Genomic DNA, 27,972 nt, shown 5'->3' on the forward strand with positions numbered 1-27,972 from the left:
CGGCTCTGAATTCGGACAGTACTAGCCTCGTTTTTATTCCCGCCCCCAGGTCCAGTTGCTTAGCTACTGTGATGGCGTCAAACAGGCTAACAAGCTAACAAGCTAGTCAGAGGTGAAAATGGATCCACAGCAGTATTCCCTTTCATTTTTGGTTTTTGAAGAGCTGCGACTGCTTAGTAAACGTCACCGGCCTTTGTATTTAAGGCTGAGAAGCAGCCATATCCAGGTAAAATTATTTTTTGTTTAGTGAACCATTTTTCAGGCATTACATGTTAACTTTAGTGCTAGTTTCATTTATATTTTAAGCAACAGAAAGACATGTGGCTGAATATACACATTAGTATAGAGTAGACTAACATGCATATAGTTAATTTAACCTATATTCATCTAAAATAATTAATGGAATGACATTTTAGAAGTTTGTATTTGATCATAATGCTTGGTTCTGTGCATAAATTTCATAGTAAAAGTAGCATTACAATGTGTTTAATGTGTATTGTCCTTTTCAACTTATGCCTAATAATGCCTAGCTCTCTTCTAAAAATCTCAAGCATTTATACAGTTTTTTTTTATTGTTTTATTGTTCTCTACTTTTCTTTTAACAGAACAGACCCCTGTACTGTAGGATAAACATGAGTGTGCCAGTCCTGGACCAGTTTTTTTTAACCAGGATGATCCCAGGCCAGATTTTCGTCTGAGCAGGGAGTCTTTTGTGGTGTTGCTAAATGTCCTGAACCAAGATCGGCGACATGGTTGGGGTGCCACAATCGAGACCCTGGTGTTTCTGTTCTGGTTGGCAAGTGGAACATCCTACAGGGTGGTCTCAGGAGTATTTGGGATGCCTCGCTCAACTGTCCACGACATCGTCCATCGAGTCACGGAGGATGTGGTCGCAATCCTCCACCAGGTCATTCACCTCCCCAAAACCCCAGAGGAGATGGAGGTTGTGTCTCGTGGGTTTGCTGGGCTGGCTCGACACAGAGCTTTCATGAAAGCAGCAGGTGCGATCGACGGCTGTCACATTCGGATCAAGGCTCCGAGCGGTCCTGATGGTCAGTGCTACAGAAACAGGAAACTGTTCCCATCTATCATCCTGCAGGCAGTTTGTGACCATCAGGGCTGCTTTATCGACACCTATGTGGGCTGGCCTGGGTCGGTCGACGACTCCAGGGTCCTCCGGCACAGCCCACTGTACAGGCAGTCAGCCTTTCCTCCTCCAGGGCACTTCATCCTCGCGGATGGAGGGTACCCATGCCTCCAACATCCACTCCCCATCATCACCCCCTACAAACGGGTGGTTCAAGGTGTGGGAGCCCAGCGCTTCAACAGCCATCATTCCAGGGCACGCTGCATCATCGAGCGTGCTTTTGGAATGATGAAGACCAGCTTCAGGACCATCTTCCTGAAAGTGCTGGAGGTCCACCACACCTTTGTACCTCATGTAAGTTAACACAAAGTGGAAATAAACTTTGGGTGTAATCTTTGTTTGGGAATGAAATATAAATTAAATTTTTATCTCTATTACAGGTCATCACAGCATGCACCATCCTGCACAACATCTGCCTCAGTGCTGGTGACATTGTGGTGCAGGACGATGAACTGGAGGATGATGCTCCAGAAGATGAGGGGGAGGCTGGTTTGGAGGCAGTCAGTGGTGCCCTCTGGCGGGACCAACTTTCTGCTGAGGTGTCTGCTCTGGAGGAAGTACCACCAGATCACAATTACTGTTAACAGGCAAGTAATTTACGTAGGAATCTCTAGTTTAAAAATCATTTAGTCCTGTTATCTGCTAGAGTTACAAGTATTATACTCATGATCTCCTTTTTTGCATATATCTGAATGTTAGTGATGTGACAGCCGTCGATTGAGCCAGCCAAGCAAACCCTTTTGATGGACGATGCAGTGGTCAGTGAGATGAGGCATCCAGAAGCACCCTCTGCAGACCACTCTGTCTGATGTTCCACTTGCCAACTAGAAACGTTCAGCCACGGATCTCGGTTCCTGCACTCCATCCACCTCGATCCATGTTTAGTAGATTTAGCAACACCACCAAAGACTCCCTGCTTTCCAAGTTTACTGTATATAGTTTGCTTTTATCTTTAATTTTATTCCTTACAGTGTTCCCTTACCATTTATTTACTATGTTGTTACTTGTTAAAAACTGAATAATAAAACTGTTAATGATCAAAAAAGAGTTATCAATTAATAGAAATTTTATTACATTTAAACAAATAACAAAAACATTCAAACACATATATAGAACCTGAACCAGAAGAAACTAAAAGAAAAAAACTCCATTTCTCTGCCATCCTTTCCATCAATGCTAAAAATCTGTCCATCCTTCTTTCTCTCCTCTCCTCCGCTTCCCTCTGTTGTCTCATGTCCTTCCTGATCAGGTCAAGGAGCTCATCAGCCCTTCTCCTTTTTCTCCCTGATGAGGAGTCTGGCTTCCTTCCACCACTCTCCCTGTCCTCTGTCTCACCCACTGCTGCACTTGGCCCTGGAGTGTCCTCGGGAATGGAAGCAATAAGGACAGGATGCATAGTGGAAGGCCTCTGTCCCAACACCTCGTCCATGGGGACAAACCAGGGCCAGGTTTCAGCAGTGGGCTTTCCGCTGACTCCCTCTCCTGACCCTGGATACTTGCAGTCCTACAGACAAAGGGAATTAGAATTACAAGGCTTTATTGTCATTTAACAACAGAGAACACTGTGGGCATAATGAAATTACAGATGCTCCTTAAAGGTACTGGTTCTGGATGAGAATAGAGAGGAATAGAAGAACAAAGTCAGATTATGAATCATAGTTGATAAAACATGCAATAAACAATATTTTGATTTATCAACATGGGAGATGAAAATTGTGTTCTGTGTTTTTTTCCGCCTAAAATGAAATTAAAAACATAAAATCAGTAATGTGGTTTCTTAAAAATTAGATTCCTCACTTGTGTTGCGTCCAGCAATGGTCAGTTTAGGTCAAGCCCCCACAATGCCGCTCTAAAAATGGTCCCATCCCGGAAGTAAGAAAAATTGCAGTTCCACCCTCATCCGCTGGGGGCTGGTGCCAGAAGCGAGCAAATCCTCATTGACTCCCATGTTAAAAATGCCAATTTCACAGCAGAAATAAACATGTTTACAGCCTGGTTCCAAAACATGTTTTTTGTCTAAATTATCTAGTTTATACTCATGACAACTCTGAGGGGAGTGAATTTTTTTCTCACTCTTCTGTTTAAGTGTATTGAAAGCCTAAAATTCTGTATAATTAATGAGCATCCGACACACGTGACCGCCGCCTCAGACCCACGTGACCACAGAGCTAGCTCCGTGGAAAGGCCTCAGTACAGCCTCGGTGTCTCCTGTAAACTGTTTGGGGATTTTGAGTAATAACAAGTACGGCTAAGTTAAACCCTGACACATAGTATTAACCCAGTCAGAACATCATGTATCAAAGAAGGCGTGTTTCTGAGATACTTGGTAAAACATCTCCAAACTTGTCAGCCTCTGATTGACTGTCCAAATCATAATATCAAATCCTTAAGACTAAATTGCTTTGAGTGTTTTGGCAGTTCTAGAGAAAGCTTCAGACCGGCCATCTTTAGCCAAATCTCTTTAACCATCAAAGGTTTTGACATCGTCAAAACCTTTTTGCACCTACAAAGCTGAGACAGCAAACAGTTCCTGCAGAACAACGCTGATATTGTTCAACTCCTCAAGAGTTATTCCTGAGTAGGGTTGGGTACCAGTACTCGGTACTTTAATAGCACCGGTTCTGACATAAACGGTAGTAACCAGACCGAAAAGCAACGCAGATTTCGGTTCTTCATTCCGGAGATGTCAATCATTTTGGACTCTAGTAGCCACTCATTTTACTTTTCCAGTGATAGTAGGCGGGCCCAGCCAAGTGCGTATTTGGTTAGAGTGGACCTACATTATTTATCAAAATACCGAAGGCGAAGCGGTCAAAAGTGTGGCTGTACTTCACAGCAAAAGATGCAGACTCAGCAACCTGCAACAGGTGCTCCAAGGTGATACTCAGTAAAAGAGGTAACACCTCTAATTTAATGAAACACCTGGTGACGCATAGCATTTTTTTAAAGGAGACATAACATGAAAAACCCACTTTTTTATCCATTAACACAGTGTGTTTCACATTTTAAGTGTCTAAGTGAGCAAAAAGGCTTATATTATTCACTGGAGTTGCTATTTAGATATTTAATAATTAAGTTTTGGACATATTTGTCCACCCGTTCAGTTTTTCAAATTATCTATTACATCAGTAATTTATTTCGTCAGGATAACTACCAAATATGGTCATGGCCCTCGGCTAAACACAGAGCCAATCCGCCATTTTTTCTTCTCGCTAAGATTTTTTGTAGTCCTATTGGAAAAATGCAGAATGTCTGGTTATTTTAGCCACACACAGCTCAAAACTGTTCCTCGTTTTAAGGAAGGGTGGTGTGGCAGTATTTAAACCCAGGAGCTGATAACACTACTGCTAAAAAAACACAGAAGAAAAAGTAGTGTGTGTGTGTGTGTGTGTGTGTGTGTGTGTGTGTGTGTGTGTGTGTGTGTGTGTGTGTGTGTGTGTGTTTGTGTGTGCGTGTGTGCGCGCGCACGTTTCGTTCGTTCGTGTCTCGCAGGATAGTAAGTACTGAGGGCTTCATCTATCTAAAAGGAGTCATTTCCATCTGAATGTGGCAGCAACGGGACACAGCAGCAGAGCGGTAAGCTTCATATTGTGGTTCTTTTTCCTTATCAAAAACAAGAGAGAGACAGTTTATCCAAACTCAGCGTGGGGCTTTATTTGTACAATTCAGCAATACATCACCAACACTTCATGGGGACAGCCTTCAGCCTCGAACTAAATGCCTCGGCTGGAAACCTGCTGCAAAGCCCTCTCTCCTACACCACGCAGCATCGGTTATACTCTTCTGGCCCCCACCCTCATGATTTCGGGAAATGATGGGATGCTGTTTTATTACCCAATATGGTCAAAGTAAGCCAATACTTACTGGAAGTTACATAAGCTGGACTGAACAACATGTTGTTGAGCACGTACGCAGCAGCTGGACAATCAAGATGTTAAAAGTGCACGTACACAGAACACTGCTTTTTGGCTCCTACAGATCCCCCCCATGGGGGTGTCCACCCCCATAAACAAGCTGGCTACATAACAAATAACATAACACATAAATGAATGTTAACATAGACCAGTAAATGGGTGTTAAATGACAAAATGACTAATATACTGCAGCCTTCAGCCAAACTATATAGATATAAATGTAACGACGAAGTAACTGCAAAGTAAGTATCAGCTGCAAGACACAACATTGAATGTGTCGTCTTTAACCACCCCAGCAATACATCAAAAATGCATGCGCACACTGTAAGAGGGCGAAAAACCTGTCCGCTGTTCTTAACAGGAAAATTCCCCCTTGACCTCCTGCCCCAACAGGACGATCACGTAACGCACAGAGTGAGCATACAAGTCTAGCCTAAGTATATGGCAGACATTAGGTAACATTGAATTAACAAAAGAACACACATAAGAGAAAATGAAGTGATGATACCTTCCAACAGAGAATAAAAAAAAATCATGAGTACGATCGTGCATTAATTACCCTTAGCAATATTGCAACCAGTAACTGTACGTGAATATGCAATCAAAAATACAAACTCATATGAAATAAATGATTGACGTGGATACGAATGAACAACTAGGAGATGTTGATGTGACTAAACCTATAAAAAGTTAAACACAACAGTAAATGTAATGAATATACGAATATACTAGATGTAACTACACAACTGCTCAACCGAAATAGAGAACGGAGCCAGAGTCTCAGTTGCAGAGCTGGAAAAAAGAAACGGAGTGAAGAAAACACAAGAGTCAAGTTCAGTTTCATTGATGACTGCTGCAGGGGTCTTGTCGCTGGAAGAGGACTTCGAGGCCGATTCCTTAGTCGAGTGCATGTAACCACAACAACAACATCTCTGATGAGACGCAAAGCTTACTCCACCGCCATCTCATCAGCCGTCCCGTTCTTCAGGCACATAGGGTGTCGTGCTGAGTCCATTGCGGCCATTTCCATTTGCACGTATTGAGACGACGCAGCAAGGTTCATTTGGGCAGCCAGAGTTCGCTCCCACAGTCTCCTCACAACAGGTAGGATGCAACATGCCAATAGAGAAATCAGAATTAGTACTACTATTGCACTAATTCCTGCTTTTACCAAAATAGCTCCCCACTGACCCAATTTGAGGGCTAAGGAGTCTAAGGACCAGCTTTCCCTGCCTGCATTCTCCCTCAGCTCTATCTTTAAATCTTTCAATTTCCTCATTCCTTCAGTAAATGCACCATCAGGGGCCGTATTACTTGGAATGTAGGTGCAACATTCTTGCCCACTGGAGTTCAGAAACTTACAGAGCCCACCTTTCTCGGCCAGCAACCAGTCCAAAGCCTGGTCATGCTGCAAAGTCATCTTGACTGTGGCATGAAGTTGTTCACCCAAGAGGCCAAGGTTATTTACTGTGTAATTTAAGATTCTTTGCTGATTAAAATAAACATAGTTGATCCATTTCACATTCTTATTTATTGTTATCCAAGGAAGAATTGACTCTAAACCAGCTACTACCTCATCTCTTGCTTGAAATTCTATGGGAATTCCTGTTGGCAGTCCTATGGCGTTTAAATGCACTTTATGATCAAACACATCATACCTCTTTGTCCTACGTCTATTGGTAGTCTCCAACTGAAGTAATTCACTCACACCTTCATGTAAGATAGTCACTGGAACTTTCATACGTACTAGCGTACACAACCCAACCCAAAAACTTGGCAAAACATTCATTAAAACATCACCACCACACATCCAGTAGCTGTCGGCCACTGGAATGTCTTGCTCACCTATGAGATCCAGAGTGGGGATCGTCATCGATATGTTTTCACAGTCCTGACTAAGAGTTACAGGGTTTTCATACCAAACAGGGGTATCAATGAGAAGTGGCGTCATATTTGCATGCGGGAACCAGGATAATACCCAAGTGACGTTACAGTTGACAGATGTATTACCTACGTCCACTCCTCCATTGTCAGCGAAACCTCCACTTGCAAAACATTCATAATCAGCACTATAATCAATTTTGTAGTCCGTTGGAGGACCATTTTGGTCTGTTTGGATCGCAAATTCAGCACATTCCTCTAAGATGTTATATTCTGCATATTTTTTAACATATTTGTGCTTATCTCGTGTACCATGGAGCAATCTGCAGTGGAATCCGCACAATGGCAACTTAAGAATAGGTGGAATCTTTTTATTTATCTCTATTTCCTTTCTAGTCTTACAAGTGCGTCGTTGTGTAATGGCACATTCACTAGAAGTATATTTTTCTGGAACAACCTCAGGTAACATTCCGGGTGCTTGAGCGCACACTATGCAGTCATTAGGAGTCATTTCTCTCGTCGTATACAAAGCCCATTTATACCAACTATTTTGCATGGCGGCATCCCAAAGCCTATCCTCTATCGGCAATGGTCTGCCCGCTCTAGGGGAGATAGGTCCTGTGTTACTCCCGGGCCTAGGTCTAATCGGCCCAAATAGTGGCTTAGGCACAGCTTTGCGATTGGTCACTTCTTGTTCATTTTGGTCTTGCTGAGTAAGATTACAAACATGGTTACTACCAGAGGCTTCTGTGGGAAAATCAGATTTCACAGCTACATCTCCTGTGGGAGTTGTAGTACTAACAGGTGGCTTAGTAGTTACACTTCTTAACTTGCTAACTGGCGTTGTTTCAGGTCTTAAAATCAGTGGAGTCACTAGCTGTAAGTGAGAGGAAGAGCTCCAGTCGGACCTCCCCTCTTCAACAGGAGCTGTGGTAGTCAAAACATCAGGGATTACAGTAGTAGTAGTAGTAGCGCTAGTAGTTAAAACATTATTTGGAACTGTGGTCACACTGTCAGGGATTTTATTTATCTTAATTGTGGTCAAAACATTATTTGGAATCGTGGTTGTAACACCAGTTTTAACAACTGCTACGTCGAATGCAGGCAAGGATGCTGACCTATGTTGCATCCGGCCTGCTGGATTGTACTTAACTTGATCACGGTGTGCTGCCTCGTCGTTGACCAAGTCGTCTGGCGTATGCTCTTGTGATGGGTCGACGATCTGCTCCTCGGCCATCGTCTCCATCTTCACCTCCTCCAGCACCACCATCAGACCCCCTAGTGTCATCCAAAACAGAACTGTTATCAGGCTTAGCACGCCCTTCTTTTCCTCGGCCATCATGCCGGTTTGTTACGTCAGACACAATACTGCCCTGAGTTTTGTCTTTGACTTTCGTGCAGTGTGTCAGATGATGCCACGTCGATCCTCCTTCGACCTGGACTGCCGTTGGCGTTGCTCGAACCACTTTGTAGGGACCCTCTCGCCGCGGTTCGTGCCACTTCCTCCTGAAAACTTTGATGTACACCTGGTCTCCAGGAACTACTGGCCCGTCTGCGCCTGCGCTAGAGACGAGCTCCTTTCTCTTTTCCTGCAAATAGATGGCTTTATGGATGCTGGTTAGTTGCTTGATATAGCTTTTGAATTCAAGCTCTAGCTGCTCCAGTGAAGGCCCCTTGTGGGGTCCTCTGAGCTGAGGAGCTGGCATTGGCCTGCCTGTTAGGACCTCATGAGGTGAAAGATGCGTGCTTCTGTTAGTTTGCATGCGATAGCTCATTAAGGCAAGCGGTAATGCATCAACCCAGTTAAGGTTAGTACAAGCACAGATTTTGCAGATTTTAGACTTCAACGTCAGATTCGCTCGCTCGACCATCCCTTGGCTCTGGGGGTGATAAACTGATCCTAATCGTTGCTTTATCCTTAGTTGTTGCAACACACCTTTAAGGACTTTTTCAACAAAAGCAGGACCATTGTCCGAGCTTATTTCCGACGGGATACCAAAGCGAGGAATCACTTCTCTGACTAGAAACTTTACCACTGTTTCTGAACCTAGATCTTTGGAGGGAACGGCTTCGATCCACCGACTGAATCTGTCAATGATCACCAACATGTACCGCTTCCCATGCACAGACTTAATCATGTCAACATAGTCAATGACCAAATGTTTGAAAGGACCTTCGGGCACTGGAATGTGTCCCGCTGGGACTGTGATGCCCTTTTTTACATTGTTCTCAGCACAAATGTCACACTGATCTATTACTTCCTCAACCATGGCTTTTAGGTAGGGTGACCAGTAACCTTGTTTGTTAAGTCTTTTCAGAACCTCTGTACGACCACAATGATCAGGAGCGTGGCTCTCTGAGATTAGCATTGTCAGCAGGGAGACAGGTGCAACGATCAAGCCCTCATGAGACCTCCACAAGCCGCTTGAGTCCATTGTTGCACCTCTTTTTCTCCAACACTGCTGCTCGCTTTTCTCTGCGTTTTCCTGAATCAAAATGATGTCTTCTGGTGTTATTACAGGTTCTAATGATATTACAGGTGTCAAAATGGCTTCTTCACACCTGGAGGCAGATTTTGCCGCCTCATCTGCTGCATTGTTGCCTCTGATGACATCGCAGTTACCCTTGCGGTGTGCAGGGCATTTTACAATGGCCAGTTTCGATGGAAGCATCATTGCTGAGATCAGCTCGTTGATCTGCTTTCCATGAAGGATGGGTGTGCCGTCCGTCTTCTTAAAACCTCTTTGCCTCCACACACTTCCAAACAGGTGGCAAACACCATGTGCGTATGCAGAGTCAGTGTAGATAGTTGCTACCTGGCCACTTGCCAACTTGCAAGCTTCGGTCAGGGCTTTGAGTTCCGCTAGCTGTGCAGAACAGGGTTGGTTACACTTTTCAGCTTTTACTGTTTCAAATCTGTCATCTACTTTTTCCACAACAGCAAACGCTGCATGGTTTCCTAAGTAGTCTCTAAAACATGAACCATCAACAAAATAGGTGACATCAGATTGATCGAAAGGAGTAGATTCCAAATCAGGCCTTAGCTTAGTGTATCTAGATACCTCAGCTATGCAGCAATGTGGTTCTCCTTCGAACTCAAAGGGAACACTGTTAGCAGGGTTTGTCGTGGTACACCTCTTTATGACAACGTCCGGATATGTCAGTAGTGGCATATACTGCAGGCATCTTGCTTGGTTTAACACAAACTTCCCTCGGTTGATTAGTTCAGATATTTTGTGATGTGTGTAGATGGTGACAGGATATCCCATTGTTATCACTGAGGCTTTCTCATAAGCATAATGCAAAGCAGCCAATCCTTGATAACAAGGGGGCCATCCCTGTGCCACATTGTCAAGTTTTGCACTGTAGTACGCAATAGGTTGTTTCCGACGTCCACTGCATGTGTCCTGCATTAACACTGCAGAGGCATACATGTCATGTCTGTTTGCGACGTACAGCAAAAATGGTTTTGTGTAGTCAGGTGTTGCTAAACTTGGCGCAGTTTGCATGTCTTGTTTGATAGTTTCAAAAGCTATCTTAGCTTCATTTGTCCATTTTAGAGTCGATTTTAAAGACTCACTTCCAGCATCTTTAATCAGTGCCCTAAGTGGTGCGGTTTTTTCAGCATAGTTTTCAATCCACTCGGAGTTGAAACCAGTCATTCCCAGAAATGTCATCATTTGTCCAACAGTTTGTGGTTGTGGAGCTTTGCTCACACCTTCCACGTGTTCTGGTGAGATGGCGACAGTCCCATGGGAGATTACTCTCCCTAGGTACTCTACCTGTGGTTGGCAGTACTGAAGCTTTGTCAGGGAGGCTTTGTGCCCTCCCCGAGCTAACTTCTGTAGGACTTTAATGGAGTCACGATGGCAATCATCGATTGTTCGTGCGCAAATCAGTAGGTCATCAACATACTGAATCACAGTGCTGTTCACCTCGATGCCTTCGAGGCTCTGTTTCAAAATTTGATTGAAGATGTGTGGACTGTGTTTTAGCCCTTGTGGCAGCCTTCTGTACGTGAGCTGTCTACCACGAAACGTGAATGCAAAAAGATATTGTGATTCTTTGGCCAATGGGATGCTAAAAAATGCTGAACACAGATCAATTACCGTGAAGTATTTAGCTTCCCTATCGATGTTACTCAGTAATGTGCTTGGATTTGGCACGTCTGCGTCAAAGTCAGTGATCACTTCATTTACAGCTCTTAAATCATGTACCAGTCTGTACTTGAGCTTGTCTGCTTTCAGCACTGGCAAAATTGGAGTGTTACATGTGCTATAGGTTTCTTTTAGTACTCCTGCTTGAATTAGACCTTCAATAGTTGCATTTATACCCTCTTCTGCTTCTGGCTTTAGTGGGTATTGGGGTCGATAAGGCAGTCTTGCATTTGGCTTCAATTCCACTTGAACTGGAGTTGCCGACGTTACCAGTCCAACATCCGCGTCATGTTTAGACCATAGCTGGTCTGGAACCTGTTTTAGCATGTCAGCTTTCAACTCGTTTTGAACTGTTTCTGATTCTGCTACACCTTGCATGTGTTTTTTGTTTGCGACTGTTACAACCTGTGGTTTTGACATCATGGTGGTACCGCAGAGAATTTTAATCATTTCTGCATTTTTTGTAGTGTAGATTAGCGGGTTATCTGTTTTCTGCCACTCTGTTTTAGTTGCTGTTAACATCATTGGTCCAAGATCTTTTGACTCAAAGCCTTTGTTTACCATTAAGGTAATGTGTGGTGCTGATTCTGGCACAGTGTGCCATTTTTCAATAAATGGGTTTTCTTCCACATTCACAGCTGCACCTTGCTGTCCTATCACGATGTATTGTGACACTAGCCTAACGTGCAAGTCTTTTGTTTCTTTGTCCCATTTTTCTTCAAAGATTCTACTGCATGATGGATCATAAGTCATTGTGCAGTGATAGTCACTGAATGGTACAGTAGCTTCTGGAATTTGAGCTTCAATAAATTTCTCCCATTGTTGAAACATCTCGTAGACTGGCTTGTTAATGTCACCAAGCCAGTAGACCTTAGCGTGTTTTGTCTGAGCAGTCATTTGAAAGTTTATTCCAGAGCTATCTACATAAATTCCTTCTGGTGTGCACCAGATTTTTGTTTTTAGTTTACACAATGCATCTCTTCCTAGTAGATTAACTGGAGTTTGGTCTGAAATCAGAATTGGGATTACGATTTCACTGTCATCAACTGCTAGTCTTACTGGAGCTGTTAAGGGGTTTATTTGTTTTGCTCCCGAGAACCCTGTTGTCTTTACGCTTTTCTCAGACATGGGGAGATGAGTTGCATAATTTGATTTTATGCACGAGTAGGTTGCCCCAGTATCAACTAACATTGGGACCGATTTGCCTTCTATTTTAACATTGATCACTGGTTCTTTATCGGCGTTAGCTGTTAAAATTGGTAGTTGCTCCTCCCCCCCAGGGCCCTCCGGGCATCCCTAGAATCCTTGTTGTGCTGCCCATGGATTAACTGGACCTCCTCTTCCCCGGTTTGGTCGTGTTCCACGACCACGCCCAGACCATTCAGGGTTTGGAATTGGATTCGGACAGTCTCGATACAGGTGACCCATCTGGCCACACCCCCAACATGAACCTGGAAGTGGGGGTCGATTCTGCTGCACCCAGCCTTGTCGAGTTGGGTAGCGATTGGGGAAACGATTTGGAAATCGTCTCTGTGGTCCGGGCTGCTGTCTACCATACTGGTTTGGGTAGACATTGATAACCGGTTGAGATGGAGTTTGAGGCGGGGCCACAGCTGTCTGCAATGCTTGGACTTGGCTGTCACTTTTCACCACTGCTGCCTGAGTTTTTGCCTTGCTCTGGAGATCATTTATGTGCAGCTGCGTGAGTTTTCTTTGAGCACACTTTTCTTGCTCAATCATTTTGTTATTGTCTTTCCGATAGCGGTCCACGGCGTGGACTACATGGTCTCTGAACTGTGCATGTGGCATTGAGTCCAGTCCCACCACATCCTCCAGTTTGTCTCGCACAGGAGTCGGGAGAGTGGAAATCAGGGATGTTCGGAACAGAGAAGTCATTATTGGCGTCCCCTCAGGACCCTCCTCCGTCTCCAGCTTCCACCGTCTGAGCTGCCTGTCAACAAATGACGCAGGACTCTCAGTCTCTGAAAGTGGCTCACCTTTCAAGGCTTTGGGGTCAATCCTGTTGGGATATGCTGCTCTTAGTATGTTCCAGAGTGCATTTCTGTGTGTGTTAAACTCCGTGCCGTCAGCCATTGGGTCCAGCATCCATTGGACTCCATTGGATGCGAGCAATGTTCCCATAGCTGATGTCCCAACAACTCGAGCCAAAATAGCTTTGAGATCTCCAAGGGCAAGCATTAGCCCAGTTGTCTCCTGTTCGAAGGCCCGAATCCACTTTCCAGCGCCATCTTGTATCTCGGGCAGCCGCGAAACCAAACCAGTGAGGTCGAGGCTCTGCCAGGGAATATAATTAGCTCTTGTGCCCTTAATTAAAATTGGGTACTGACCATCATTAGTGTATCGAATAGGTGGTTTTAAGTCATGTCTGGGTCTCAGCTCACGGCTTTCATTGCTAGGACCTGGTTTTTCCTTCTCTTGAGTCAGACCTGTATTTGGATCACCACGCTCTGGTGAATGAATGCCTGGTTTGTAAAAAGGCTTGACATTTTTCTCCTTGCTTGTGCTAGTGGTGTTCTCACTAACCTCATCTGAATGTGTGCCTGTGATGTGATTTAAGGATTTCCGCAGGCCTTCAGATATGTCCTGTATAATTTGGTCAACATCGTTTAGCTCATCATGTACATCCTCATCCTTGTTCTCAAGGTCAATCCAGTATGAGTTAGCCTTCGGTTGCCTTTTCAAAAAATCCTTATGTTCTGCAAAACAATCAATCTCCCTTCGTCCTTCTTCCCTTACCGCTCGACGTTCTGTACTGCAATATTTTGGATGCGTTCCACGAGGTGGAGTTGTTTGTTCGAATTCTCTTTCCTCACTTCCTTTTGCATGCTTTTCTTTGCCAGGTGCTTCATCTGATTGCTGTGATGTTGTTAATTTTAAAATTGCATTGTCGACATCTAAACCCTTAGGACCTTTGTCGAATGTGTCGCGCAAATCAAAATCTCCCGTAATTGTAACGGTTCCCAAGAGGGGATACAGGCCCTCTTCTGCTGGGGCCTTCACTTCCTTCTGGGGTTTGTCCAATTTGTCTTTCATTTTAAGAATGGCATGTTTAAAGTTCTGTCTGTAAATCTTTCCTTCATTCCTGAATAAGTCCAGGATCTGAATTTCTTTTTCTCTTTTCTGCTGTCTTTTCTTAGATCCATCTGCTTTATGATCCTGAATTCTCAATTCCAAATTATCACACGCCACTACGTCAAAAGTGCCTTCAGATGGCCACGGATTGCATAGTTTTCTCGTCCGTTTTGACCACTTCTCTGACATGTGCTTTATCTCTTTTGCTAAAGCCGGATTCTTCGCTGCCAAAATTCCTGCTGGCGTGACAGACATTTTGAAGTTTCAGTGACACTATTATTCCTTTGATTAGTTGACTAGTTTGTTTATTTATAATCTCCTGAAAATAACACAAGAATTGAAAGTTGAAACAGATACTGGTGACATATGATGCTGTGGTCTTGAGTAATCTGTTGTTGCTCTGTTTACACAAATGTTGAACAATTTATCTTCTTATTGTAAATGCCTTAAAATCAAATCTCTTCTGATGTAACACTAAAGTAAAGTTAGTTCAAAAAGCTTTATTTATTGTTGAAAGAAAACTTAATGCCTGATGTATTTATTTCTCCAGCAGTTAAGCTGCAAGATGAGTCTGACTCAAATCTTCTGTCCTGCAGAGTCAGGCTTGTGTGACAGGCTAAAATAGCCGTATCCTTGGTCCGAGCTGTGTGTGAGCAATGTTCAGCCCACAGGGTAGGGTTTCTCTACGCCTACGGCTCACCAACCAATCCACACACAGAGGTGGAGTCAGAGGCGGGATCGCCTCTGTACTTCTGTGTCTGTGTGTGTGAGGAGATTAACGCACACACAGCTGGTGGGTGGAGCTTACACTTCTATTCTGATTCTCTGCCCAGTCTAAGCTGAGAGTCTGACCGCTAAGGATGTCTGTACAGAGAAACGAACAAGCCCTGGTGACATCAACCGCACCCAGTCTTCAGAATTTAGCAACTCTCATACAGCTTTATAACATTACAACACAGGAAAAAGTCAACCACAATAGAGACCGAACCAGCAGAAGAAAAATCAGTTTCTCTCTAATTTATCCAAGCAATAGTTTAAACAAGATCAGAGTATTTGAACTTTCACGAGTAAAACAACCACACACAGCAAAGCTTTCACACTTGCATAGAGATAAGAAAAACACACTTCAAGGCAGTTTGACACTGGAACAACGTTTCATGCCAAACAGCAACACACATACACATTATTATTTTTACTCATAATCTATATTTCTCATATTTCACATAACCCAGCTGGTAAAAATAGTTATCATGCTTGTGCACTTCAGCATATATTTTTTATTTATATATATGTCCCTCTAAAAACTTATTATTATTTTAACTTCTGGTTTTCTGTTCAAAGGCTAATCAGAACAAGATCACAGACTTTGAAATTTGTATAACATTAAACATCAAAATGTAGCACTGCAGTGAATAATATTGATTTGTTTTACACCGTTTTTTAAAGCTTCTCCTAGTTTTTCCTCCTTTTTTTCCTCCTAACCTCTGGCGCCTCACCCACAGCTGTTCTCACTCACACACACGCTTGTCTTCACAAACACACACACACACACACACACAAAAAAAACAAACTCAATAGACAGTCTCCCCGAGCACCCGGGTCTGTCGTTTCCGTGCAGCCTCTCCGCTGCTCCTATGAGTTCAACACATGCCTTTTGCCAACAACACATGAAATTTACCAATCCTCGAGGATTCAACCGAATTACTGGCAAGCTTATCTGTCACAACTTCAGCGCTTTTTCTCAGATCCCAATCTTATCCCGGCCTCACCGGGGCATATGGATCTCACTTGTCGACCTTTTACTTGTCCTTCCTGGACTCTTTTTTTTTTTTATCAGCTGTCAAATTCTATTCCAATTCTCGCTGTCCCAGCTTTTAATTTGTCACTTTAAACTTTGTCCGTCATCAAAATGACTCAGCTGACTTCACACATGTGTGAATAATTTCACCGCTGCTCTGGACAAGCGCCTTCTCTTGTTGTTATTCTAAATTATGAGTAGGGCATGTTTTTTCTCCCAGACCATTTCTCAGTCCACGAAAATAACTCCAAAATTGAACAAAAGTTGTTCTTACCTATAAGGGCCCCGGAGTCAGGTTTCAGTGGATTGAGAAATGATCCGAAGAGCACACCTCCACTCCCCGCTTCGTGGTCACCAAATGTGGTTCTTTTTCCTTATCAAAAACAAGAGAGAGACAGTTTATCCAAACTCAGCGTGGGGCTTTATTTGTACAATTCAGCAATACATCACCAACACTTCATGGGGACAGCCTTCAGCCTCGAACTAAATGCCTCGGCTGGAAACCTGCTGCAAAGCCCTCTCTCCTACACCACGCAGCATCGGTTATACTCTTCTGGCCCCCACCCTCATGATTTCGGGAAATGATGGGATGCTGTTTTATTACCCAATATGGTCAAAGTAAGCCAATACTTACTGGAAGTTACATAAGCTGGACTGAACAACATGTTGTTGAGCACGTACGCAGCAGCTGGACAATCAAGATGTTAAAAGTGCACGTACACAGAACACTGCTTTTTGGCTCCTACAGATCCCCCCCATGGGGGTGTCCACCCCCATAAACAAGCTGGCTACATAACAAATAACATAACACATAAATGAATGTTAACATAGACCAGTAAATGGGTGTTAAATGACAAAATGACTAATATACTGCAGCCTTCAGCCAAACTATATAGATATAAATGTAACGACGAAGTAACTGCAAAGTAAGTATCAGCTGCAAGACACAACATTGAATGTGTCGTCTTTAACCACCCCAGCAATACATCTCAGAGCACTTTACAGAGCCAGCGTTCCAGTTGACTCTACTGATGAAAAAGTGCTTTAAGTTCAGCTCATTGTTCCAGTCATTTAAAGGAGACATAACATGAAAAACCCACTTTTTTATCCATTAACACGGTGGGTTTCACATTTTAAGTGTCTAAGTGAGCAAAAAGGCTTATATTATTCACTGGAGTTGCTATTTAGATATTTAATAATTAAGTTTTGGGCATATTTGTCCACCCGTTCAGTTTTTCAAATTATCTATTACATCAATAATTTATTTCGTCAGGATAACTACCAAATATGGTAATGGCCCTCGGCTAAACACAGAGCCAATCCGCCATTTTTTCTTCTCGCTAAGATTTTTTGTAGTCCTATTGGAAAAATGCAGAATGTCTGGTTATTTTAGCCACACACAGCTCAAAACTGTTCCTCGTTTTAAGGAAGGGTGGTGTGGCAGTATTTAAACCCAGGAGCTGATAACATTACTGCTAAAAGTAGTGTGTGTGTGTGTGTGTGTGTGTGTGTGTGTGTGTGTGTGTGTATGTGTGTATGTGCGCGCGCGCGTGGTTCATTCGTTCGTGTCTCCAGGCTAGTAAGTACTGAGGGCTTCATCTATCTAAAAGGAGTCATTTCCATCTGAATGTGGCAGCAACGGGACACAGCATCAGAGCGGTAAGCTTCATATCACTCTAAAATGTCGACAAACTTTACTTTAGATTTACGGGCATTAGCAGCGCTAAAGCGTTAGCATCCGGCTTGCTATCGCTAGCACAGTATGCTAGTAAAGCTAGCACCCAGATTAATGTGGATTTGGCAGATTTTCATGGAATAAAACGTGATTTCTGATCAACGCCTTCTTTTACACCAGATGATAACCTCCCACTGATTGTAACAGCAGAGAGCCTGTGTGTTATTCTACGTGAGTGTGATGTAATCTTAGCATCCAGTAAATAAAGTCCCATATCAGCTAAAATGCAGCATGACAAAGTCATTAAAGTGCGTCAACACAGTGGATTTAATAGAGTTTTAAAGAACGATCTCTGAGTGAAGTGAGGTTAGTTTTTTGTCTCACTGCAGATATAAAAACTAACTCTGCATCAGTCAGACGCAGCAAAGCTCACCGTCTGTATGAGCGTGAGCGTCGGAAAGCTGATGAAATCGGCTGTAAAATAATTAAAACAAAAGTAAAAATGCTCCTTTGCTTTTTACAGTCCACATCCAGAACGCTGGAGCCGTGTTTCACTGACAGGCTGTCAGCCTAACGCCCTGATGAGCTCAGCTGGGACAAACTGGTCTGATGTTTAGGTAAGTGAAGATCTGGTTCTCCAAGTCCTTGAGATGCTAGTAAAAAATAATTTAGCCAGCTTGCTAATGTTACTTTTCTTCTCCTCTAAGGAACACAGAACGTTCAGATGTTGGAGCTTCACATCACCTACTGAGTAAAGAGACGGTCTGGACCAGACCAAAGTGAGTGATGACACACTTCAGCCACCCTCATCATTAAGAACACCTCACCCCCTGTATCACTCCGTCTGATGACAGAAGAGTGATTTATTTGATGTTTTACTTGTTTAGTCTGTTTAGAAATTATTGAATTACATTATTTTCTGTAAACAACCATCTGATCTGGATGTGTGCAGAATAACTTTCCCCAAGTTCAGCAGCAGCTGGCCTACAAAAACAGCTGCAGCATGTAGTAAGTCTGTCTGCGCTGCTCTCTAATGAGCTTCCTTTCATAACGAGTCATTTGTATAATTTTAGTGTCACTATTTTATTACATTTGTAAGAAAATATGAAGTCACTGCAGCAAAGTGAACTTGTGAACAAACACAAACGTGACTATAAACATGAAAGCTAAAGAAACAACTTTCCTAAAGCTGCTTGTAAACAAAATATGTCACTAAAGTTATTGTCTATCATTGCAGAATATGGCGATGACATCATGGAACTGGTCTTTGGAAAAATTTTCCCTGAACCAACTCCGTTTCTAGATGAGGTAGAGAAGATCTGCATCTCACCAACCCTCTGGTCTCAGAGACAACGGAGGTCTCCCACTGTTATCCAGGACCAGTTTGAAGCCCACATACTGCCCCTCCCTCATCATCAGGAAACATCAATCCGTATCCTAAGTACAACAGAAGACGGCAGGAGGACAGGAACTCTGAGACCTAGACACCACCAGCACCGAGACACAAAGCACCTGTGTGCACAGCGCCTGTTTAACTACTAAAACCTGTTCATTATATTGTTCTACTTATTTGCTGTGAGGTTAATACTTAGAAAATTTGTATATTAATGTAAACAATTAAAAAAATCACTGATTGTATGTTTTCTTTTAGATGTAATGGTCCAAACTCAGCCTTGTAGACATTTATTGCATCCTGTAGGTAAATACACAGAACAGGCTCAGATCCAGGATGACCCAGCAGGCTCTTCTTCCATTCTGGCTGTTAGGGATTGTATCAATAACTCAATGCCTACTGATGTTTTCACCTAACGGTATTTATTTAGAATGCAGGTAAGATTTAACTATATTTGTTAGCAAAGCAAACTGATCTTGGGAATTTCACTGCAGCACTGATGTCCACCTCTCTGTACACATTAGAGAGAATTACCACTTTACAGCTAAACACATATTTAATAAAGATATAGGCTACGCATTGCAGACAATAAAAACAAAGTTGTAAGCATTAGAATTATAATGATCACATTAAAGAACATTTGGAGGAATGTTCTTTATTTTTGACTAGAATCTCAAATCTTTAAAATGTAACTGATTTTTTATCAATTTTCAGCCATTAAGACACCCAATATAAAATAAGACTACTTCTAAAATTATTTATAATTATATGTATGTATATATATAGATAGAGATCTTAATAAAATATATTCTTTTAATGGTGTTTTAATGAGCTGTATCATTTTTTGAAATATTTTTATAGAAATAAATAAGCAAGCAGCATTCCTTGTGTGTGTGTATGTACAGTCTATGGCCGTGACGGATGTGTGTGTGTGTGCGCGCGCACGTGCTTGCTCGCTTGTCCCTCCGTCGGCCGTGATGGGTGTGTGTGAGTGACTACAGACAAATGCATGAGGGAGTTAGCAGCCTTGAAACAGCTTGATGAACTACTCTCCCCACATGTTTTTAAAATGCTAATATGCTATGCTAAATCTGCTATGCTAAATAATGATTTCTCTATAGAACTACAAAGTCCGACTGGGGGAGTTTAGTACAGGTCTACACTATGGAGGGGGGCGGAGTTTACAGCTCCTCCTCCAGTTTAAAGAGACAGTACCCAAAAACGGCTCGTTCTCAAGACTCTCCTCAGAACAGGGGTAGATGAGGGTCTGTAGAGCAACAATAATGAGGAAATCAGACCAAAGAAATGCAGTTCCACTGTATTTAGACCCCAACTGAAGGATTTAGATGTAAAAAGGAATAACTTAAAAGCATGTTATGTCTCCTTTAAAGGTTTTCTACCTAAGGAAACGCAGCAGATTGCATGGAGTCACCGACTTTTTGTGTCAGAGGCTTTCCAGCAATCCCCACACTAAGCAAGCATGTTTCTATGTTAGAGAAAGCTGCATCAGTTATTCACTCACTCACACCCAGAGACATGTTAGGGTCACTAGTTAACCCTACATGTGTGTGGGGGGAACCGGAGCGCCCGGAGTAAACCCACGCATTCATGATGGAGAACTAATTCTCCATCAGGAAGCCCCTTTTTTTTCTGCTGTGCTTGTGTGTGCTCTAAGGGGGTGTTGCATCTAAGATTAGTCACTCACTCACTCACTCACTCACTCACTCACTCACTCACTCACTCACTCACTCACACACACAAAAATGTCTAAATTTAGAGAATGCTAATGCAAATTTTCGTGAGGTCACAGCCGGTGTTTAAACTGGTGACGTCATAATGAAGCCCGAGTGTTTTGGGGTCTGACGCTAATTTAAGGCCTAACTTTGTGTTTCCGTAGACACGCCGGAGTGAGAAACTTCTTGAAGCGCCTCCACAATGAAACGTTCTGGTTCCCGACTGTTTGTGGAACGCTGTCTTTGGGGGAAGGCTCGTTTTCATGGAGACTTCTGTTTGCTTCCACTGAATCTATCTGTTCTTCAGGTGGAGAGCAAACTTCTTGTCCCGTCTCGTAATCCTCGTCAGGCTCCAGACTCTCAGAAGTTTGTTCCTGAGGTTCACAGAGAGAAGCTTCGTCTACCAGCTGGTACGTAAAGGCTTCCAGCTCCTCAGACAGCTTCTCGTCTGGCTCAGGCGTGCTCTTCCTGGAGTTAAAGGTCTCCAGTTGTTCTGAGAGATCATGGTTGATTTTCTCCAGACCTCTAATTTGTGTCTCTAAGTCCTCGTTGAACGAGTCCTTGTTCTGAATCTCCTGTCCTAGCCGGAGTTTCAGCTCTGACTCCTGTTTTAAACGCTGTTGCAGGTCTTCAATCAGATGTTCTCGTTCCTCCAGCTGAGTTTTGAGAGTCTGAATTGTAATTTTGAAGGTCTCTGCATTACTCTGGTAGTAATCCAGTCCCTCTTCCAGTTCACTCATTTCTACCTTTAATTTCTCATAAACTTTGTCCTTGTTCTGCTGGATTTTCTGCTGCTGATCAAACTTGGTTCTCAGCAGCTCGGATTCCTGTTTGAGTCGCTTTTGGAGGTTTTCCAGCAGATTATCTTTCTCCTTCAGCTGTAAGTTTACCTCCTGCATCATTTTGTTGCAGGACTCTGCCTTACCTCGGTAATAATCCAGTCTCTGTTTGAGTTCATCAATCAGAGTTCTGGATTTTTTACACTCGCTCTCTACCGTTGAGCTTATTTCAGTTTGGTGACTTGTGTCCAGGCGAGACAGCCGTAGGTGTTCGGAGCCGACTGTCTGGAAAAGGGAATCGAAAGTTGGATGCTGACATCCAGACAACTCCTGCTGGACTGGCTCAGCTAGTCTGAGACTCGGTCCCAGCTGAGTTTCGTCCTCTGAACTGGGTTCACATTCCCCACAGAGAGAAGCCTTTTCTCCGTCCTCCTCAGAAAGCTTCTCCTCTGCCTCGTTCGTCTCAGAGTAGATGCTTTTCATTCCGTCTACCAGAACAGCGTTTATAATCCCTAAATCTCTGATTTGTTCATATATAGCCTCGGTGAGCGAGTCTTTATTCCGTTTCTCCTCTTCCAGCTGCAGTATCAGCTCTGACTCCAGTCCTAACTGGTTTTGCAGACTTTCAGAAACATTTAGTTTTTCCTCCAACCAAATTTTCAAAGCCTGAATCGTATGTTTGCAGGTCTCAGCATTAACCTGGTAGTAATCCAGACCCTCTTCCAGTCCACTAATTTCTACTCTTAGTTTCTGATAAACTTTGTTCCTAATCTGGTCGTTTATCTTCCCCTGTTCAAATCTACGTCTCAGCTGGGACTCCTGCTTCAAAAGATTTCACAGACTTTCACACACAGTTGCTTTCTTCTTCAGTTTGGTCTCTAAAGTCTGCAGGGCGACTTTGCAGGTCTCTGCATTGTCTTGATAAATGTCCAGTTCTTGTTCCAGGACGGTAATTATGCCTTTGTATTTTTCCAATTCAGTCTCTGCTTGTAATGTTTGCTGCTTTTTATCACTTAACCATTTCTCCATGATTAAAACCTGAGACTGGACTTTCTCCAAGAGCGCCATATGGGAAAAATAAATTTTGGGGTGTTTACACCCAGATAATTCCCGCTGGAGCCCCTCAGATGGAAAATGTAGAATAGACATGATTCTAGAGTCTCTTGGTCTTTTATCAAACTCAGAAAAAAGGTTTGAGGTTGTAAAAGATTATTGTCTCAGAGAGTCGATGTGTCTCACACCAGCAGTCGGCTGCTAATGAAGTGGGAGCTAGCTGATGCTAGATAATAGAACTCTGAGCCTTTGTGACGTCACTACAAGGATCGCGTGGGCGGGGTGAAAGAAGAAGTAGCAGTAGGCACTGGTAGTCATAGTAACCCAAATGGGCGGAGCCTAACTTTAATGTCTTAGGTGTGTTCTTGCTGTGTCTTTCTAAATCCATTCTTTCATTCTTTTTTAAACACAGAAACAGTTTTGTGTACCTGTTTGTAGCTACAGTTTCGCCGACAGCTGCCGGCTTCTTCAGGCTGACGCTGATGGTGGCGTGTCACTTCCTTCTCCGTTTATCTGCGGGCAGCAGAGGACGTTGTCGCCCTCTACTGCCCGCTCTCCCCTCTCCGACGATGCAGTCCCATGCGTGGTCCAGCGTGTAAACTCCGTCGTCCCTGTTCATGGTCCCACATCCACGTCTCCTTATCTCTATTGCTTCCTTGATCCATCTTTTGTATTTTTGTTGTTCAGTGGTTATGATCCGTGTGTTGCCCCAGTCCATTATATGGTTTTCTCTTAAGCAATGATCTGTTACGGCTGACTTTTTTATTGTACTTTCTGCTTCTTCTTTTGCTGCTCTTGTGTGTTTACGATTTGCCTCTTTCTCGCACTCCTTTCTGTGTTCTATTGTCCGTGTATTGAGTTGGCGTCCGGTTTCTCCTATGTATGTTTTATTGCATATTTTGCATGGGATTTCATAGATGACTCCACATTTTTGTCCAGCTGATATTTTGTCTTTTGGGTGTACTAGTCTGTTTCTAACTGTTGTGTATAGACATAGTAGTTAACAGAATCAGACAGATAGATAGATAGATAGATAGATAGATAGATAGATAGATAGATAGATAGATAGATAGATAGATAGATAGATAGAAGATAGATAGATAGATAGATAGATAGATAGATAGATAGATAGATAGATAGATAGATAGATAGAGAGATAGATAGAGAGATAGATAGAGAGATAGATAGATAGATAGATAGATAGATAGATAGATAGATAGATAGATAGATAGATAGATAGATAGATAGATAGATAGGCTGTGTCCGAATCCAGAGGTAGGATGCTTGTGAGTACGGTTCCTCGCCGGTCTGGCAAGTCTGGTGTACCGGGTCCTTGCTAGACCGCTAAAACCGGAAGTCAGCGGCTCTGAATTCGGACAGTACTAGCCTCGTTTTTATTCCCGCCCCCAGGTCCAGTTGCTTAGCTACTGTGATGGCGTCAAACAGGCTAACAAGCTAACAAGCTAGTCAGAGGTGAAAATGGATCCACAGCAGTATTCCCTTTCATTTTTGGTTTTTGAAGAGCTGCGACTGCTTAGTAAACGTCACCGGCCTTTGTATTTAAGGCTGAGAAGCAGCCATATCCAGGTAAAATTATTTTTTGTTTAGTGAACCATTTTTCAGGCATTACATGTTAACTTTAGTGCTAGTTTCATTTATATTTTAAGCAACAGAAAGACATGTGGCTGAATATACACATTAGTATAGAGTAGACTAACATGCATATAGTTAATTTAACCTATATTCATCTAAAATAATTAATGGAATGACATTTTAGAAGTTTGTATTTGATCATAATGCTTGGTTCTGTGCATAAATTTCATAGTAAAAGTAGCATTACAATGTGTTTAATGTGTATTGTCCTTTTCAACTTATGCCTAATAATGCCTAGCTCTCTTCTAAAAATCTCAAGCATTTATACAGTTTTTTTTTATTGTTTTATTGTTCTCTACTTTTCTTTTAACAGAACAGACCCCTGTACTGTAGGATAAACATGAGTGTGCCAGTCCTGGACCAGTTTTTTTTAACCAGGATGATCCCAGGCCAGATTTTCGTCTGAGCAGGGAGTCTTTTGTGGTGTTGCTAAATGTCCTGAACCAAGATCGGCGACATGGTTGGGGTGCCACAATCGAGACCCTGGTGTTTCTGTTCTGGTTGGCAAGTGGAACATCCTACAGGGTGGTCTCAGGAGTATTTGGGATGCCTCGCTCAACTGTCCACGACATCGTCCATCGAGTCACGGAGGATGTGGTCGCAATCCTCCACCAGGTCATTCACCTCCCCAAAACCCCAGAGGAGATGGAGGTTGTGTCTCGTGGGTTTGCTGGGCTGGCTCGACACAGAGCTTTCATGAAAGCAGCAGGTGCGATCGACGGCTGTCACATTCGGATCAAGGCTCCGAGCGGTCCTGATGGTCAGTGCTACAGAAACAGGAAACTGTTCCCATCTATCATCCTGCAGGCAGTTTGTGACCATCAGGGCTGCTTTATCGACACCTATGTGGGCTGGCCTGGGTCGGTCGACGACTCCAGGGTCCTCCGGCACAGCCCACTGTACAGGCAGTCAGCCTTTCCTCCTCCAGGGCACTTCATCCTCGCGGATGGAGGGTACCCATGCCTCCAACATCCACTCCCCATCATCACCCCCTACAAACGGGTGGTTCAAGGTGTGGGAGCCCAGCGCTTCAACAGCCATCATTCCAGGGCACGCTGCATCATCGAGCGTGCTTTTGGAATGATGAAGACCAGCTTCAGGACCATCTTCCTGAAAGTGCTGGAGGTCCACCACACCTTTGTACCTCATGTAAGTTAACACAAAGTGGAAATAAACTTTGGGTGTAATCTTTGTTTGGGAATGAAATATAAATTAAATTTTTATCTCTATTACAGGTCATCACAGCATGCACCATCCTGCACAACATCTGCCTCAGTGCTGGTGACATTGTGGTGCAGGACGATGAACTGGAGGATGATGCTCCAGAAGATGAGGGGGAGGCTGGTTTGGAGGCAGTCAGTGGTGCCCTCTGGCGGGACCAACTTTCTGCTGAGGTGTCTGCTCTGGAGGAAGTACCACCAGATCACAATTACTGTTAACAGGCAAGTAATTTACGTAGGAATCTCTAGTTTAAAAATCATTTAGTCCTGTTATCTGCTAGAGTTACAAGTATTATACTCATGATCTCCTTTTTTGCATATATCTGAATGTTAGTGATGTGACAGCCGTCGATTGAGCCAGCCAAGCAAACCCTTTTGATGGACGATGCAGTGGTCAGTGAGATGAGGCATCCAGAAGCACCCTCTGCAGACCACTCTGTCTGATGTTCCACTTGCCAACTAGAAACGTTCAGCCACGGATCTCGGTTCCTGCACTCCATCCACCTCGATCCATGTTTAGTAGATTTAGCAACACCACCAAAGACTCCCTGCTTTCCAAGTTTACTGTATATAGTTTGCTTTTATCTTTAATTTTATTCCTTACAGTGTTCCCTTACCATTTATTTACTATGTTGTTACTTGTTAAAAACTGAATAATAAAACTGTTAATGATCAAAAAAGAGTTATCAATTAATAGAAATTTTATTACATTTAAACAAATAACAAAAACATTCAAACACATATATAGAACCTGAACCAGAAGAAACTAAAAGAAAAAAACTCCATTTCTCTGCCATCCTTTCCATCAATGCTAAAAATCTGTCCATCCTTCTTTCTCTCCTCTCCTCCGCTTCCCTCTGTTGTCTCATGTCCTTCCTGATCAGGTCAAGGAGCTCATCAGCCCTTCTCCTTTTTCTCCCTGATGAGGAGTCTGGCTTCCTTCCACCACTCTCCCTGTCCTCTGTCTCACCCACTGCTGCACTTGGCCCTGGAGTGTCCTCGGGAATGGAAGCAATAAGGACAGGATGCATAGTGGAAGGCCTCTGTCCCAACACCTCGTCCATGGGGACAAACCAGGGCCAGGTTTCAGCAGTGGGCTTTCCGCTGACTCCCTCTCCTGACCCTGGATACTTGCAGTCCTACAGACAAAGGGAATTAGAATTACAAGGCTTTATTGTCATTTAACAACAGAGAACACTGTGGGCATAATGAAATTACAGATGCTCCTTAAAGGTACTGGTTCTGGATGAGAATAGAGAGGAATAGAAGAACAAAGTCAGATTATGAATCATAGTTGATAAAACATGCAATAAACAATATTTTGATTTATCAACATGGGAGATGAAAATTGTGTTCTGTGTTTTTTTCCGCCTAAAATGAAATTAAAAACATAAAATCAGTAATGTGGTTTCTTAAAAATTAGATTCCTCACTTGTGTTGCGTCCAGCAATGGTCAGTTTAGGTCAAGCCCCCACAATGCCGCTCTAAAAATGGTCCCATCCCGGAAGTAAGAAAAATTGCAGTTCCACCCTCATCCGCTGGGGGCTGGTGCCAGAAGCGAGCAAATCCTCATTGACTCCCATGTTAAAAATGCCAATTTCACAGCAGAAATAAACATGTTTACAGCCTGGTTCCAAAACATGTTTTTTGTCTAAATTATCTAGTTTATACTCATGACAACTCTGAGGGGAGTGAATTTTTTTCTCACTCTTCTGTTTAAGTGTATTGAAAGCCTAAAATTCTGTATAATTAATGAGCATCCGACACACGTGACCGCCGCCTCAGACCCACGTGACCACAGAGCTAGCTCCGTGGAAAGGCCTCAGTACAGCCTCGGTGTCTCCTGTAAACTGTTTGGGGATTTTGAGTAATAACAAGTACGGCTAAGTTAAACCCTGACACATAGTATTAACCCAGTCAGAACATCATGTATCAAAGAAGGCGTGTTTCTGAGATACTTGGTAAAACATCTCCAAACTTGTCAGCCTCTGATTGACTGTCCAAATCATAATATCAAATCCTTAAGACTAAATTGCTTTGAGTGTTTTGGCAGTTCTAGAGAAAGCTTCAGACCGGCCATCTTTAGCCAAATCTCTTTAACCATCAAAGGTTTTGACATCGTCAAAACCTTTTTGCACCTACAAAGCTGAGACAGCAAACAGTTCCTGCAGAACAACGCTGATATTGTTCAACTCCTCAAGAGTTATTCCTGAGTAGGGTTGGGTACCAGTACTCGGTACTTTAATAGCACCGGTTCTGACATAAACGGTAGTAACCAGACCGAAAAGCAACGCAGATTTCGGTTCTTCATTCCGGAGATGTCAATCATTTTGGACTCTAGTAGCCACTCATTTTACTTTTCCAGTGATAGTAGGCGGGCCCAGCCAAGTGCGTATTTGGTTAGAGTGGACCTACATTATTTATCAAAAATACCGAAGGCGAAGCGGTCAAAAGTGTGGCTGTACTTCACAGCAAA

The 27,972-nt window shown here is 43.1% G+C and overlaps 2 protein-coding genes across 4 annotated transcripts; both read left to right on the forward strand.

The window, feature by feature from the left end:
- On the forward strand, positions 1–25,252 carry LOC129161830 (putative nuclease HARBI1). 3 transcript variants are annotated; one of them, XM_070542317.1, is made up of 4 exons: positions 1–226; positions 606–1,441; positions 1,528–1,738; positions 25,088–25,252. In XM_070542317.1, exons 2-3 carry the CDS (start codon positions 839–841, stop codon positions 1,729–1,731), a joined length of 807 nt encoding a protein of 268 aa, XP_070398418.1. In that variant the 5' UTR covers positions 1–226; positions 606–838; the 3' UTR covers positions 1,732–1,738; positions 25,088–25,252. The 3 variants fall into 3 exon arrangements, with proteins under 3 accessions (XP_070398418.1, XP_070398416.1, XP_070398417.1); XM_070542315.1 differs by lacking the exon at positions 25,088–25,252 and having other exon boundaries at positions 2–226; positions 1,528–3,886; XM_070542316.1 differs by lacking the exon at positions 25,088–25,252 and having other exon boundaries at positions 2–1,441; positions 1,528–3,886.
- Positions 23,993–27,870, forward strand: LOC139062078 (putative nuclease HARBI1). Its single transcript, XM_070542318.1, has 3 exons — positions 23,993–24,210; positions 24,590–25,425; positions 25,512–27,870. The coding sequence occupies exons 2-3, from the start codon at positions 24,823–24,825 to the stop codon at positions 25,713–25,715; spliced, it is 807 nt and encodes a 268-aa protein (XP_070398419.1). The 5' UTR covers positions 23,993–24,210; positions 24,590–24,822; the 3' UTR covers positions 25,716–27,870.
- Positions 27,871–27,972: the final 102 nt, after the last annotated feature.

Source organism: Nothobranchius furzeri, chromosome 12 (genome assembly GCF_043380555.1).
Source record: "Nothobranchius furzeri strain GRZ-AD chromosome 12, NfurGRZ-RIMD1, whole genome shotgun sequence".
In the NCBI taxonomy this organism is placed as follows: Eukaryota; Metazoa; Chordata; class Actinopteri; order Cyprinodontiformes; family Nothobranchiidae; genus Nothobranchius; species Nothobranchius furzeri.

Coding starts and splice junctions, on each gene's coding strand:
- LOC129161830 (XM_070542317.1), top strand. CDS start 839: ATGCCTCGCTCAACTGTCCACGACATCGTCCATCGAGTCACGGAGGAT. Junction 1,442..1,527: donor ACCACACCTTTGTACCTCAT/GTAAGTTAACAC, acceptor TCTCTATTACAG/GTCATCACAGCATGCACCAT.
- LOC139062078 (XM_070542318.1), top strand. CDS start 24,823: ATGCCTCGCTCAACTGTCCACGACATCGTCCATCGAGTCACGGAGGAT. Junction 25,426..25,511: donor ACCACACCTTTGTACCTCAT/GTAAGTTAACAC, acceptor TCTCTATTACAG/GTCATCACAGCATGCACCAT.